A 16,788-nucleotide genomic window follows, 5' to 3' on the forward strand; every position below is an offset into this window, starting at 1 on the left:
AGTTTGTGCACAAGATGGAAGGCTGACAGGCAGGTAGGCCATCCAATCATCTGCCGCTGGCCGAGGCAGATGATTGGTTGTGCTTTGTACAGCACCACAGCTTCCACAGATGAAATATTTTTGATGTATTTATTGTCAAAGCATTTAATGTATTCATTGCTATCGGGATGTTAAGAGCATTCCATGGAATATAACAAAAAGTGTTTCTGAAGTGAATTACCTACCCTACTTTAATAGGGTTATTGTTTAATTAAGATATGACTGGTTAAAGTGAGTTTAGGTCAAAGTAGGGGGAATCGATGGGGGAAATGTGGTCACAAGTTATATAACTGTTTCACAGATAGACAGACAGACAGACAGACAGACAGACAGACTTATATATATACTTTATTTATCCAATGTTTATTTATCCAACATTTCTTTAAAAAAAATTAAGCTAGTAGAAAATACATATTTCCCTTGCTTAAAATAGCTTTTAAATATACAAAACAATGTTTCCATTACAATTGAAGTATTATTGTTATTGTGTATTATTGTGTTGATAACTAATTTAAATATTTAAATAATATTTATCTAATTTGATTAAACGTTTTATTTTTATTCAGGCACTGCTTTGAACAGCCCTAACGCGCTGTGTGTGTTCAGGACCCTGCAGTCCAACATGGCTGCGCCCGCTAGAACTTTAAACTGTGAGGACTTCTCAATGTTTCAGGTAAATAAACACAGCATTAATACATACGAGTTAACTTAACAAGACACGGTAACGATGTAAATCATACCCGCTTTTGATTATAATTCTGCGTAGCTTTCAGACAGAGCACGAGTGAACACTGTTTGCTCTGAGAAGAGTTCAAGGAGCCACAGTAGATCATTGAAAACAAACAGCATGTGGTTTAAAATCTCTGTCACGGGTTTAGATAACTCACCCAACCCAAATGTCCTTAAACCGTCATTTGTGGCGCCTCAAACGTGTTAACATCCATCTGGCCTACGTGTTGGGCTCTTAAGCTGCAAAATGTTTGGGTGAAGGCTGAGCACAGGTTTGAAACACTGTTGTTTTGTGCAGAAGTTTTGCACATCTTAGATATTGTGTAACTTCTCTGTAGGGTTCACAGCGTGCCATATCTTTCAGTGTTTCTGTGTGAATCCTCTTTGAGGTGTGTGATAAAAAAAAAGTATGTTAACCTGAACATGTTGACCGACAGAAGAATACATTTAATGGCATCAATTTGGATTTTGTGCACCTGGGATGAACTATTTTTCTGACTCTTATAGACATTATTTCTAGCTGCAGCCATGGTTATAACTATCAGCGGATTGAAAAACAGTCATCAGTTCCTATTCTGATATTTAATCTGAAGTACACTGCACAAAAATATACTTGGACGACTATAAGCCAGATTTTGTATGTAGTTTAGTTAGTTTGTAGACATCAGACTATGCTCTGATAACTAAAACGACAGCAAACCATTTTTGTGACCTTTAAATCCTTGCCTTGAAGGTCATTTGTTGACTCTGTCTCCTCCCCCGCTGTCTGTTTCTCAAAACACTCTGCCCCTCCATGTGAGGTCGGCCCAGACCCTAGGGGTTTTTAAATCCTCACTGAAGACACACTTCTTCTCCCTGGCCTTCTAGTCAGAGCGGAGTACGACACCTGACATTTCCCTGTGTTTTGTTTTTTACTTTTGCTGTTGTAAATTATTGTCTTTTGTTTGCTATCGCAGTAAAGTGTTTTTATTGCATGTACAGCACTTTTTGGCTTGACCAAAAATCGTTTTTAAATGTGCTATATAAATCAAACATGATTTGATTTGATTTCTCAGGAGGTGCTGAGGGTGATGCGAAACATAGACGACCGCATCGTGCACTCCCTGAACACCACCGTGCCCACAGTGTCCTTCTCAGGCAAAGTGGACGCTTCAGAAACATGCAAACAGCTCTATGAAACTGTGAGTGGCAGCCATGATAACTAAAACCAAACCTCGTAGCTTTTTCCCATCACACTGATGTAGTTCAACTATTTATATCATGTGTTCCACAGATGATGGAGGCCCATCTGACCAGAGACAAAGCTATCAAATCCTGTATCACTCAAACATCTGAGGTGATGGGACAACTGCGAGAAGAGAGAGCGAAAGACAGCGATAACCTGGTGCTACTCAGACAGCTCAGGAAGGAGCAGACCAAAGTGAGTCCTGTTCCTGACATTAGAGGGCTCCAAACACCAGCAGCTGAGAGACAAGAGACATCTGCAGCTGGAATAGTCTCCCTCAGTGGCTCTTCACCCAAATCACCAAAAAACTAATATTTTCTCAATATATTTGTATATTTAATTTACTATAATCTACAGAAACATGTCCTAGTTGGTCAGGATAATCCTCTAATGGCGCATTTCCACTACACGGTCGGCCTCGGCCACGCTCGGTACGACTCGGTACGGCTTGGCCGCGTTGGGCCTTAACAGGGCCGACTCACTTCATGCTGCGCTTCCATTACAGTTTAGGAACTGGGGTAGTTACTATAGTAACGCAGTGTAGGCGGAGCCGTGACGTCATCTTCAATGAGAACTCCAGAAAAACAACACAGCCGTTAGCTGTTAGCACTCAGAGCTCACAGCTCCTTATATATGTTCAGAAACTCGACAAAAGTTAAACAAGTACAAACCACAGACTGCCTGTGTCATGGTGAATACAGTCGCTGCTTTATTTATGTCTGTATAGGCCGTTGTTGTGAGTGTGGACGGTCGGAGCATATACTGCGTTAGCTTAGCCAATCTCCATCTAGAAAAACACGCATTTTAAAAGGTTTTTCGCCTGCCGTCTGTCTGCAGACTTGACAAAGCATTAATTCATGGTTTTTACTAACCGGTATCAGTATGTTGTTACTTCGGCATCATTTTGAAACGTGTATTACAATTAAATCACGGTCAAATATGTCCATCTTGTTGTAGTTGTAGCCCCCTTGCCAGCGTTCCTCTCTCTAGTTTAGCATACTCAGCCCGACTCAGCCCTGTTTGTTGGCCCCGATAGAACCACAATTTTCTCGGGCCAGAAAAGACGTGAAAAAGTAGCCCCGGGCCGGAACTAGGCCTAGTGGAAGCGCAACCAAAAACGGGCACGGCACGGCACGACACGGCACGCATAAAGCGAGCTCCGCGCTGTAGTGGAACTCACTGTGGACTGATTTCATAGGGACTATTTCTTCAGAAGAAAGGGGTTAAAAGCCAGAACCAGAGGAAACAGGACATTACGACCTTCCGTAACAAACTTCTGGTTACATTTTTAATATATGTGTGTGTGGACTAGTTATGTAAACTAATTTGTAGGCAACAGAAATGTAATATATAATTGATAAAAGTTGATCATCGTACTTTGTGTGAAAATAATACATTTGAATCAGGAGAGACTTTGTTTTGAGTGTACTATTATCATATGTATTGCCATATATACAACAGTATGAAATGAGAAGAGAGCAGATTTAAACAGCGCTATGATTGGCTAAGAGAGTGAAACACTGATCTCATCACTGATTGGAGGAGAGAGAGAGAGAGAATTGTGAATGATTGAATCGTCTTCCTGGATGAATCTGTTCTGTCCTTCATTTAGTAACGTCTTTTTCCTTCCTTGCCTCCAGTTAAAGCTTATGCAATCAGAGCTGAACGTTGAAGAGGTTGTCAATGACAGAAGTCTGAAGGTAAGCTCACAATAATCAGAACATCCCATAATCACACTCCACTGCTCTGTCATTATCTGACTTTCCTGTGTTCAGGTTTTCAGTGAGAGGTGCAGAATCCACTACACGCCTCCGAAGGTGAAGTGAAGCTCCGCCCGATGCTTTACTCGAGGTTCAAGTCCAGACTGGAGCTGAGAGTGTGTGTCCTGCTGCGTGCACACACACACACACACGCACACACACACCCCTCTGACCTCCAACACACCTATATTCCATGTGATCCATGTGTGCATTACTACAGCTGTAACACAGTCCTGCCTGTGCTTCTCCAAAGGGAGCAATTGTAATAAAAAAAAAAAGTGTTTTTTTAAAAAGACAATGAAATGTTTTCAAGTTTCATGTGTTTTCTGTGATTTCAATAATTTGGGGGAACTGAGATAGACCTTTATTGATCCATGTATAGCTAATCGGGTTCATATCAGTATTTAGTGTCTCTACTGGGACATGTCTCCATGCTGTAAACATTACATGACATGTCACTTGTTAGACGCTTTTATCCAAAGCGACTTACATATCCCCACAGGAGCAATTTGGGGTGAAGTGTCTCAGGGACACAACGACATGCTGACTGCAGTGGGGTTTGAACCTGTGACCCCCTGATCCGAACACCAACACACAACCCACTGCACCACACGCCTCCCTAAAGGGGACCTATCATGCAAAAGGCACTTTTAGATGTCTTTTATACTAATATGTGTCCCCGGTGTGTCGGGGAACAAAACCCTCTTTTCCTCCGTAAATACATTTGGCTGATAACCCTTTCTCCTTTTTATCAAAGTAACATTTGAATGCACGACTTTCTACTTGTAATGAAGTATTTTGACAATAATGTTTTGGTGCTCAAGTAAAGCCTCTGGAGCTGCAGGTGAATCCAAAACCCTCTCATGATCCAGGTGAGTTTGGTTCATTTCTGAAGAAATCATTTCCAAATTGTTGTTCAGGCAAAAATACAAATAAATGTATAAAATGCACTTCTTTCTCCAGGGCAAAAGTATTTTCTTATACATAGTTTAATATTAAATTAAAATAATCAATAACAAATAACTGTTATCATTTTATAACGATTTATTCCAGCCAAGATTACAACCAGAGGACATATTTTGAGATTTGTAATGCTTTCTTTATTATTTATTTGAAAGGAATGCGTTCAACTTGCTGCTACCCAACACCAAATATCTGTATCTCTGTGAGACAGATTCAAAATCATTCTTTAATCATTTCAGGATAAAGAAGAAGAGCATTTTAATATCAGACTGCTGCCTTTAAGTATTACACTGTTGAAAAAGGTCATGTCAACGTTAACACATGCAGACGAGGGGGTCGTCTTTGGTTTTTCCCTCTTCAACGCTGAGCAGCTCAACATTTCCTCCATTACAAGGAAGTTGTTGGAAAACACTCAGATGAATGTAGTTCTCCCCTCCAACCAAGACCTGCAGGAAAGAGAGGGAAATAAAAATATAAATCTGATAAATGTGAAGCTTTTGTCAAACTGGAGTAAACTGGGTACCACTTTACAATAAGACTACCCTTATAAAGGATTCATAAAGGGTCTATAATTAGGTTATTAATTAGGTTGTAAACACTTTATTAATCATTAAGAACCATTTATAAACCAGTTCTAACATAGTCTTCATACATCAACACAGGCTCACTATTTGGCAAGATGACTAAGCCTTATATTGGCTACTTAGCGAGAATCAACTCAGTGAGCAACAGATACCAAGGATGCTAGCTGATGAAGGAGACGAAGTAAACTAGGTAGCCAATATAATCCTTGGTATCTGTTGTTCACTGAGTTGATTCCCCCCCTTCCATCTTGATGTTTCTTGGCATCTCTTATGACCATTTATTTACGAGTTACTAACATTTATAACCGCCAAAAGGGAGCCTTATTGTAAAGTGTGAAACAAATCACCATTTATTAATGAGTCACTACCATTTATAATAAGGCTTAGCAGTACAGATAAATGTGGGCTCACTATTTGGCAAGCAACCGGTCACAGTTGCCCTGTTTATCTCATGTCTTATAAAAGCTTATTAATGATTTATAAAGTGTTCACAACCTAATTAATAAATGAATTACAAACTATTCGTAAACCCTTTATAAGGGTAGTCTTATTGTAAAGTGGTACCGTAAACTGTCCTGCGATGAATTGGACCTGGCATTAGATTTAAAGAGCCCTATTCTGCTGTTTGGGTTTGTGTCTCTTTCCTGTGTGTTCTATAGGTTTTAGTGCATGTAGTCTGCAAAGGCTAAAATCCCTGTCTTCCCTCCAGAGGGAGTTTCTGTCCGTACGCCCCCCCCCCAAAATGTATTTGGTTAATAGATTAATCTTGTATATGATATAAAGACAAACACGCTATCTGAGGCTTTCATGCTTTTTTTTTTTCATAAATCACAATATTCCTTACCTTTATGTTGAAGTTTCCTCCTGCCACAACTTGTTGCTGGAATGTCACTGCTTTGTACACCGCATACTTTTGGTTGGTTCTTTGCTCCACTTGATCCTTCACCTGTGTAAAAATGAAGTACAAATGTATCATTAGGCCAGACCAGAGGGTAGTCTGTGGAGCTTGTGAAGAATGAACGTAGATTGAGAACTCACCGCATCACAAATCTTCTGAGTTTCCTCAGTAGCGTCCTCTGTCCCGCCCCATCCTCCTGGAATAACTATATTTGCCATTGTCACTAAAATCAAAAGCGTTTTTGAGAATCCATACAATATCAAAAAAGATTTTGCTACACATGTTTTCTGACAACCCTACTAACAAACAGCAACACACTTTATCACAAAGTAAATTCATTCCAACTTCTCGCGCAGAGTTAAGTGCCAAGTTTCCAGCATTTCCTTTGAATTTAAGGATGTTTCATCTCACTTAATCCTCCTGCCGCTATGATTGGGGGGGGGGGGGGGGGGGGGGGGGGGGGGGGGAATGATTGACATCAGCTTAATGACAGAAATCATGAAAGGAATTTTGTGAAGAAGAAATCATTGAGAGGGTTTCTTTTTAAATTAAGGGGGGAAGGCTCACTAGTCTGTAAATCCAAAACCAACTTGGCGCCAGTCTATGGAACCTTCTCTGGCTACGAGATAGGAAGCAATATGCCGCGTGAATGACTTCTGGGATTTCCTGCTCTCACTGCAGTGATGGTTGAATGCAGTAAAGTCTGGTCGGGGCTCTGCTGTGGCACACAGAGGAAAATCCTTTTAAATAATTAAACTTTATGTAGATCTAGTTTTATAACTACCATTAGTGTGGTCTGCTCTGCTGCACGTTGGTCTTAGAAACCACACAGGCACACAGGTTTAAACACCAATAAAAAAAATGGTTTGGAGAAACATGTTGCAACTTAGACTAAAGTAATCATTACACTCTTGCAACACATGCATACACTTATTTTCTAACCAGATGGGTTCTAATGTAATTATTAGGAAAACGGATAAACAATTGCATTACTACAGATGGGAGTCATTTACTCCTCCCTGTCCCACTGTTGGCTTAAACACAGCCGCGCCAAGTTTATTTTAGGGCTTACAGCCCAAGAGAGACCCTCTTGCTTAATTACTCTAATTATAATGCTGGGCTTTATCATATTCTTTTGCAGCTCCCCACTTCCGACTGCAACGTGTAAACATACAAACCCATCTACCCACAAGTCCAGGCAGCTATTACACTGCTGGACTGAATCCAAGAGGCACATTTTTAAGGATTCAATTTCAGTGACTCTTTCCCCTTTTCAGAGCGTGTGTAACAGCCAGACCGGGCTACATTCTTTATAGGACATCTTAAAGTTGTACAGTCGAGATTAGGAACAAAATAAAAACCATTAGACCAAGAGTTCTGTCTGTAAGATTAACTCATATCTTTTACGCTCTGGTTTAGTTAGCCAGGACAAACTGAAAAAGTGTTTCTAATGGCGCGTTTCTAATGGCGCGTTTCTAATGGCGCGTTTCCACTACAGTGCGGAGCACGGTTTAAGAGGGCTGTGACGTCAGCGGCCCATCTTTGGTTGCGTTTCCACTTGGCCTAGTACCGGCCGGCGGGTCCTAATTCACAGTTTTTCTGGCCTCATAAAATCGTGGGTCCAGGGCCAGAGACAACGAGGCTGAGTCGGGCTGAGTATGCTAAACTAGAGAGAGCATCGCTGGCAAGGGGGCTACAACTACAACAAGATGGACATATTTGACCGTGATTTAATTGTAATACACGTTTCAAAATGATGCCGAAGTAACAACATACTGATACCGGTTAGTATAAACCATGAATTAATGCTTTGACAAGTCTGCAGACAGACGGCAGGCGAAAAACCTTTTAAAATGCGTGTTTTCTAAATGGAGATTGGCTAAGCTAACGCAGTATATGCTCCGACCGTCCACACTCACAACAACGGCCTATACAGACATAAATAAAGCAGCGACTGTATTCACCATGACACAGGCAGTCTGTGGTGTGTACTTGTTTAACTTTTGTCTAGTTTCTGAACATATATGAGGAGCTGTGAGCTCTGAGTGCTAACAGCTAACGGCTGTGTTGTTTTTCTGGGGTTCTCATTGAAGATGACGTCACGGCTCCGCCTACACTGCGTTACTATAGATACTACCCCAGTTCCTAAACTGTAATGGAAATGCGCCATAAAGTGAGCCAGTCCTAACGAGGCCTAGCCATACCGAGTGAGGCCGAGCGAGGCCGTGTAGTGGAAACGCGCCATTATAGTCTGAAACATGGTTGTACTAAATCTGACGCAGTTAAGTGTTCTCAAACATCAGACTGGGGGTGGTGGAGGAAACACTGACGCTACAAAGGACAGATTTCACCAAAGCCTGGAGTGTGTTAGGGTTACATTCCTGTACAAAGAACAAAGCTTTGATTATCAGCGGACTGTTTCTCAAGGCGGGAGTCGAGATAAGTCAGACATGAAGCTAAAACAGTTACGTGTCTTTTAAGTAATACTACATCCAGAAGCAGAAAAAGGCAGTGTACAAATAAGACATCTTACCTTCATCAGTGTTGGCAGGCCAGCACTCCGTCCGTAAAACTTGGGAGAGTAAAACCAGACTCAGAAGTATACTCGGTCTCATCAGCATCCTGCTGAGGGAGCTACAACTGTTGGCTTTTCTGCAACTGCAACTCCATTCAGACCGTTGGGGCATCAGTAGCGGGTCATTCACAGTGCTAAGCTAAAAACAAACAAAAAGTAATAAAAACAAATTAATGCATGACCACGAGAGAAAGCAGCCTCATGGGTTAAAAGCAAACATAGAAAATAGGTTTAGGGTACAAGTATTTAGCGAGAGACACATTTGCTTATATTTGCTTGTGGAAAATAAACATTGGTATGCACAAATGGAAAATGTGCTCTGTGGCTCTTATGATAAATAATGTATATTTTTTACAAATGAATGGAAATCTAAATTGTTGTTGACATTGAAATTCCCCACTTATCAAGAAGAAGAGGATATTCTGTTTCTCTCCAAGGTTTGAGGTGGGCATTTAGGCCTGCATGTACAAGAACACAGATAAGAAGCATTTTGTTTTCAGAGGACTGGTAGAGTTTTTCAAGAGTACAATTTAAGCACTTTTCAAGGTCTGTAAAAGTGCCCAAAGGTTTCGTGATCATGGCAACTTAATCCATTGCTTTTTTTGTGAAGGATTCAGGTCCAATCTACGTTTGGTGTGAGTGGGCCACCAGGATATATTTAATTATTTCACATAGGGCTGTGCGATTATGGCAAAAATCATAATCACGATTATTTTGGTCAATAATTGATATCATGATTATTCATTGACTTTGAAAACATCCATTTATTGAACTTTAAAACAAATACAAATAATAATTTGAACAGTATTTTTTTAACTGTTGATTACCCTGAACGTATAATTAAACTGAAAAACCAATACAAAAATAAATTAAATAAATGATACATTTAAATAAATAATATCAAAAATAATAAATACCAATAAACAAGATCAACAAATATTTTGGAGCGCACTTCAACAAGCTACTAAACATATGTAAATATGATAAATACAAATAAATTAGACTAAAATAAATTAGATCAAATATGTTGCAGTGCACTGTCACAACCAAGCAAAGCAAAATAATCGTTTTATTTTTCGATTATGTTGTTTTCGTAATTGTGGCAGGCCAAAATCGTAATTGCGATTAAAATACGATTAATTGCACAGCCCTAATTTCACATATTAAAGACTTTTGGTTTAAATGAGTGATTTTGCAGATGAAACACCAGATAACATTGGTATTTGAGCTAGGCAATAAGGAGGAATTTCACAAAAACTTTGATTAAATATAAAGATATTCCTATTAGCAATGGGGAAATCATGACCAGGCGGGTGAAGCTAAAGGCCGCTACACACCCACCTGAGACCAAAGAACGCGTACCGAAGGCGTCCCGACTTTTACGTCAGCTACGTCGCCTACGCCGCCCGCCTACGCCGCCCGCCTACGCCGCCCGCCTACGCCGCCCGCCTACGAACACACCGCAAATACTTCAGTCGACGAGTGGCAATAACTGTCCTTGCCAGCAGGCAGCGGTAGTGTGAACAGCCAATCAGAGTGATTGCTTGGACCGACTTTCTCTGACCTCCCGCGGCAGATTCAACATGTTGAATCTGCCGCGGGAGGTGTGAAAAGGTGCCGTAAAGAGACGACGGTGCGGGACACACCAACCTGAGTAGGGCGCCGCTCCCATGGGAGCAAGAGTTAAACAAACAGTGTGTCTTTACTATCCACACACGGGGCACGCTCATCTTGAACTTGGGAGTAGTTGAGTAGAGACTGGATGTTACTTACTTAAAAAAGAATGTGCTGAACTTCTGGTTCCCATTTCGTCTGATTCATTTACTTTAAAGGGGACCTATCATGCAAAATGCACTTTTGTATGTCTTTTATACATGAATATGTGTCCCCGGTGTTCCAGGGAACTCACCAAGTGTCAGAAAACACAACCCTCTCTATTTTCCTCCATACCCAAATCTCTAAAAAAGGGGCTGCAACGGATCTGATAAAAACTGATCCAGATTTGAACACTGTCCTGACGTCAGGACAGTGGCGCTACGGCTATTGGGCCAACTCCACCAATCAGGAGGAGACAGCCATGGCCATTGCCGTTCGAAAGCGCTGGAGACGCTGTAGTACATATGCCAGGCCAGTAGGTGGTGCTGTTCTCACTGAATCTGCCCTTGCAAAAACAGAGCTAAAAAATGTCAAATTGAGCGAAATGAGGCATGGCTAAAATGCATGATCTGTTTGGTATTTTGAAAAAAAAAAAGTATAAATATGCCTTATATAGGTATGGTCCTACACTATATTATTCAAATATAGCATGATAGGTCCACTTTAAGTGTAGTTCCTATTCAGATAAAAAAAGAGCTAGACCGACATACTGTATCACCCAGGCCAATTTTAGCTAATTGCAGACAATGAGGAATGGTCGGACGATAAGTGCAGCACAGGAATCCTAAATTAGGTTTGAGGTCATTGAGTAACTGTGTAATTGTCACAAAGTTTGTTTTCTGTAAAATCCTGTTCAAAACCAAGTGATGAGAAACATATCTCACACAGTCTGTTACTGTGACCAGTAAACAAATCAACTGCTTTTGATGGATTAAACAGTCTTCACTAAAACCAGACTTGTTCACAGACAAAAACAGGAAACTCATAACCCACAAGGGGCTGCAGACTTAGACTGAAATACACCTAATCATTAGTAAATTACATTTATATAGTGCTTAACTAGAATATATTCATAGATGTAGTGTTTGAATGGCCTTTGTAATGCACAATCATCTTGTTCCCCACTGTCTTAACCTTTTCATTTTTGTTAAGTGTGGTTTTGGTGAAGAATGAAGAATAGTTTCTGAGTTTAAGAAAGATATTTCAGTATGCTGTAAAATGCTTTGCTTTAAAAATTCCTCAGCTCCCAGATTGTGGAGCCCCCTGCACTCCCAGCCAAACAACCAGTCTGAAGCTCAGTGGACACAAGAGCATCTCCCCGAGGCTACTGTTTTCACAAAAACAAGACACTTCTGGGGTTTTTCTCTGCAGCCTCACAAACTGAGGCCCCGGCCACACGAGGACGATAACGGTCGTATCTGCTACAGTCAGGGGCGGACTGGCCATCGGGACGTTCGGGACGAATCCCGATGGGCCGGTACTGAAGTGGGCCGGTCGGACGATGTGGGCAGCTCGGATAAGTCACTAGCACCCCCCCCCCCCCCGTTAGTAATTTACCGAGGTGGGCCGGTCGAGAGTCCCGGGCTGATTTGTAGTCCCAGTCCGCCCCTGGCTACAGTTCACTATCAGATAGACGGTTCGGCCACACAAGGCCGACATGGAAACGCAGAAAACGATAACGATAACGATAACGGGTCCCAAGGTGGGTAGATCTGCAAACGAAACGCTCTGGGGGGACAAACGGCTCCTTGTTTACGCCTATACGATCATTTCCTGATAACGTTGAAGCAATAGCCCCACTATTTCAGTGGAACAATCCAGTGTTAACATCAATGCTTTTTTCTCTTTTCTTGTGTTACTAAGATCCTTTTAGATACACTTTGATGTATGCAACACTTAACAACTTGTAGAATATGAAGTACTTTGTAAGGAATTGGGTTTCTTTTAATGGCTGTTTTTTTTATTTTAACACTTGTTCAGTTAAACAATGTAGTTTTTTTTCTGATAACCTTACATATTTTAGTTATTTTTTCTGCTACCAAGATACTTTTTTTGATACACTTTTATATAGGAACATTTTACAACTGGTAGATTGTTAATTACTTTGTAACAAATGTATTTTCTTAAAGACTGTGACTCTAAAAGGCAAGTTTGTGATTTCTAACTATATACTATGACCATTCTTTTCTTATTTATAATATGGTTCAAATGGAGTAATTGGAGTTGTCTGATGCACTTGATACAATTTGACGTGATGTGTTTATTCAAAACCATTTCAACACACAATGTCATTACTTTTTTTTTCAAGATCTTTTAGACAAACTATACTATGACTTTCTTTATTTTTTTTGAAATCCTATACTGACATTGCAGACAAACTACATAATATAATTCTTAACTACATACTATACTTGGACTTTTTTTTCAAGATACTTTTGACATACTATACTAGTACTTTTAAAAATAAATGTACGGACATTCTACACTGTGACTCTTTTTAAATTATATATATGAAATACTATACTAAGACTATGAACAGATTTATGCTTTTGTCTCCTACAAAGATACTTATAGTTACACTTTAATGGATGTAAAACTTTACAACTTGGTAAAATATGAATTAATTTGTAATGAATTAAGTTTCTTAAAGAATCAAACTCTAAATGGAAAGTTTGTGATTTTAACACTGTTTCGGTGAAACAATACAGTTTTAATAACTTTAATAACCTGACTTTTTTTAAATGTTTTTTTTAGATGCTTTACTGTGAATTATTTCATGTTATTCTAACATAACGTTTTCATATTTTCCCCATACTGTGCTATTTTTTTCCCCTCTATGACTTTGTTCATTATATTTTGAAAAACTACACAGAGATTTTTATCAACATACAACTCACTTTTTGTGAAATATTTCAACATACTTTACCTGTACCTGCTTTTCTTTTTTGAAGGTTTCCAAGATATTTTGCACGTCATGCATAAAACCTCTCATCTTTCTTGAAACTGACATACATTTGAGAAAAAAGACGTGCTGTCCTTTTTACAAACAAGTTATTTTTCTGCTTCTTCCTCGCCCGTGTCTCTTCCTTCAACCAACACAACAATCAAGTCAGATCTATCAAATGAATCATCTACCTCTTCCTTTCCCCCACCCTAGGGTCCAGAGTCAAAACACCTCCCCCTCCAGACCCTCCCCCCTTCTTTTATCTCCCTTTCCTGTTTTTATGGTCAGTTCCTGTGACTCTGTATCTGGCAGGTGTCCCCACACTGTCGGTTTAAACAAAAATAAGTAATCTTTCAGATAATCTAGTGCCTTTCTCACAGTATGGGTTTGAAAAAGAAGAAGAATAGACATCTCTGAGGGATGTAACATCACAACACACACACACACACACACACACACACACACACACACACACACACAACACACACACACACACACACACCACACACCACACACACACACACACACACACACACACACACACACCACACACACACACACACACACACACACACACACACACACACACACACACACCAACAACAAAAAAACAATCAAATCAATTGCAGACTATTCCAGGACAGTGGAGCTGCGCATCTAAATGCTATTTTCCCTAAGACAGTCCTAGCAGTTGGTACATTTAATAAAACCACAGCATGCGATCTCAGGCAGTAGCCACTTACAATTCGCCGTGAGATCAGGGACCAGATGTAGGATGGAAGTTTCCCTAACATGGCTTTGTATATAAAAATGTACCAGTTATTGTAGAAACATTTTGCGCTGTTGCTGCAAAATGGAAACTTTGTTGATTATCTATTCCAACTGGCCACTGGATTCAGATAATTAATACAAGTTGAAGTTAAACTACAGTTTTAAATATAGTTTAAACATTCTTTATTAAACTGCTACAAATTATTTATCATATCAACCAATTTGGTCTCCATAGACATTACTAAAATTGAAATATTTGTTAAACGACTGACAAGTTTTCTGAAACCAAGCTTATGAAAAAAAAAGAGTAAAGGTCGCTGGTTAAGCCAGGATCAATATATTTGTTGAAGTTGTTTGTGTGCGTAATACATGTGTTAAATGAATTGAGCAATTCTTTAAAAGTCACATTTTGCAATCTCTTTAAAATAAGTAATTACAGTTAAAGAAAATAAAAAAATAGATGTTGTTTTCTCCTTCACAGGCCTCCACTTTAAATCATGACACTTCCAAATCATAACAGACAGAGATCAGTATCACTTTGTGTTGCAAGCCAAATACATGTAAAAGTTCTACTTGAGCCCAATTTAAATACCATAAAGAAAGTATTGAACCCAGCTCAAGCTGTTAGCACACACTCAGAGCTCACAGCTCCTCATATCTGTTCAGAAACGGGACAAAAGTTAAACAAGTACAAACCATAGACTGTATATGTCATGGCGAATACAGTCGCTGCTTTATTTATGTCTGTATGACGCTGTTGTGAGTGTGGACGGAGCAGCTACAGGTTAGTTTAGCCTGATGGATCCGATTCCATTCAGAAAACACGCATTTTAAAAGCTTTTCGCCTGCCGTCTTGTCTGCAGACTTGTCAAAGCATTAATTCATGGTTGTTACTAACCGGTATCAGTATGTAGTTACTTCGGCATCACTTTGAAACGTGTATTACAATTAAATCATGGTCAATATGTTCATTTTGTTGTCGAGTTTCACCGCAGCTGTCAGTGTTTTCTCCTGTCATTCAAACAAGACGCGCTGGAGAGGGGGCGGATCGATCAGGCTAAACTAACCTGTAGCTGCTCCGTCCACACTCACAACAGCGTCATACAGACATAAATAAAGCAGCGACTGTATTCGCCATGACATAGACAGTCTGTGGTTTGTACTTGTTTAACTTTTGTCCAGTTTCTGAACAGATATGAGGAGCTGTGAGCTCTGAGTGTGTGCTAACAGCTAACGGTTGATGTGTTGGGACATGTTGCGCTCGGGTGCTGACCAATCACGAAGCGTCATTTCTTGACTGGCAGCAAAAACAACCAATCACAGCAGTGCTTCTCTGGCTGGCTCTGTCCAATCACAAACAAGAAGTGTTCTCCCTAAAGGAATACCCTTTCCGTCCAATGTGAAATGCTGTTGTGTTTTCTGAAATGCTGTTGCGTTTTGTGAAATGCTGTTGTGTTTTGTGAAATGCTGTTGTGTTTTGTGAAATGCTGTTGCGTTTTGTGAAATGCTGTAGCGTTTTGTGAAATGCTGTAGCGTTTTCTGAAATGCTGTTGTGTTTTCTGAAATGCTGTTGTGTTTTCTGAAATGCTGCGGCGTTTTGTGAAATGCTGTGGTGTTTTCTGAAATGCTGTTGTGTTTTCTGAAATGCTGTAGCGTTTTCTGAAATGCTGTAGCGTTTTCTGAAATGCTGCGGTGTTTTGTGAAATGCTGTGGTGTTTTGTGAAATGCTGTGGTGTTTTGTGAAATGCTGTGGTGTCTTGCACTTCCGGGCCACCGTAGGATCCCTTTTAAATGCTTTTGACTAGTGATTGCCTTGAAGTAAATCTTTAAGCTGCAAGCTGGTTTTGATGTTATAGTTTAAAGTGGACCTATCATGCTATATTTGAATAATATAGTATAGGACCATACCTATATAAGGCATATTTATACTTTTTTTTTTTTCAAAATACCAAACAGATCATGCATTTTAGCCATGCCTCATTTCGCTCAATTTGACAATTTCTAGCTCTGGGCAGATTCAGTGAGAACAGCACCACCTACAGGCCTGGCATATGTACTACAGCGTCTCCAGCGCTTTCGAACGGCAATGGCCGTGGCTGTCTCCTCCTGATTGGTGGAGTTGGCCCAATAGCCGTAGCGCCACCGTCCTGACGTCAGGACAGTGTTCAAATCTGGATCAGTTTTTATCAGATCCGTTGCAGCCCCTTTTTTAGAGATTAGGGTATGGAGGAAAATAGAGAGGGTTGTGTTTTCTGACACTTGGTGAGTTCCCTGGAACACCGGGGACACATATTCATGTAGAAAAGACATACAAAAGTGCATTTTGCATGATAGGTCCCCTTTAATAAAGGAGATTAACTAATGGTTCAATGTTAAATCATATTAGTTTAAAATAAATGTTTTTGCTATTATGTATCTGTGATTTTACATGTGTTCATTATTATGCTTTTGACAAAAGATGCTCCAAACACTGACGGGAGATGATTTTTCTATTATGATTGGCTGTCTCAATCATTATGATTGAATGTTTCAATCTTATGTTGTTATTAATGTGATTGTTATTGATGTAATTGATGTTGTGTAAGTTCACACTCAAATCTGAAGATTCTCATTGATTTAAGTATTGAACAAATTATTATTAGAA

At 39.9% G+C, this 16,788-nt stretch overlaps 2 protein-coding genes across 5 annotated transcripts in view; one reads left to right on the forward strand and one right to left on the reverse strand.

The window, feature by feature from the left end:
- The first annotated feature begins 605 nt into the window (after positions 1–605).
- On the forward strand, positions 606–4,060 carry ccdc58 (coiled-coil domain containing 58). 2 transcript variants are annotated; one of them, XM_034148344.1, is made up of 5 exons: positions 606–712; positions 1,824–1,949; positions 2,042–2,188; positions 3,634–3,693; positions 3,769–4,060. In XM_034148344.1, the coding sequence occupies exons 1-5, from the start codon at positions 662–664 to the stop codon at positions 3,817–3,819; spliced, it is 435 nt and encodes a 144-aa protein (XP_034004235.1). In that variant the 5' UTR covers positions 606–661; the 3' UTR covers positions 3,820–4,060. The 2 variants fall into 2 exon arrangements, with proteins under 2 accessions (XP_034004235.1, XP_034004242.1); XM_034148351.1 differs by lacking the exon at positions 606–712 and adding an exon at positions 953–1,040.
- A 719-nt stretch (positions 4,061–4,779) lies between these two features.
- Positions 4,780–16,788, reverse strand: part of LOC117497078 (cystatin-B-like) — a 22,684-nt gene continuing 10,675 nt past the window's right edge. The window contains exons 1-5 of one of the 3 annotated variants that reach the window (XM_034148955.1): positions 13,356–13,610; positions 8,732–8,912; positions 6,339–6,421; positions 6,145–6,246; positions 4,780–5,162 (exon numbers count right to left, since the gene is read on the reverse strand). In XM_034148955.1, coding sequence (XP_034004846.1) covers positions 5,031–5,162; positions 6,145–6,246; positions 6,339–6,421; positions 8,732–8,912; positions 13,356–13,439 — 582 coding nt within the window. In that variant the 5' untranslated portion in view covers positions 13,440–13,610 and the 3' untranslated portion in view covers positions 4,780–5,030. Of the gene's footprint in view, positions 5,163–6,144; positions 6,247–6,338; positions 6,426–8,731; positions 8,913–13,355; positions 13,611–16,788 lie in introns of those variants that run through there. The other 2 variants (XM_034148963.1, XM_034148970.1) reach the window with 2 other exon arrangements.

The sequence above is a fragment of the Trematomus bernacchii genome, unplaced genomic scaffold (genome assembly GCF_902827165.1).
Source record: "Trematomus bernacchii unplaced genomic scaffold, fTreBer1.1, whole genome shotgun sequence".
Lineage (NCBI taxonomy): Eukaryota > Metazoa > Chordata > Actinopteri > Perciformes > Nototheniidae > Trematomus > Trematomus bernacchii.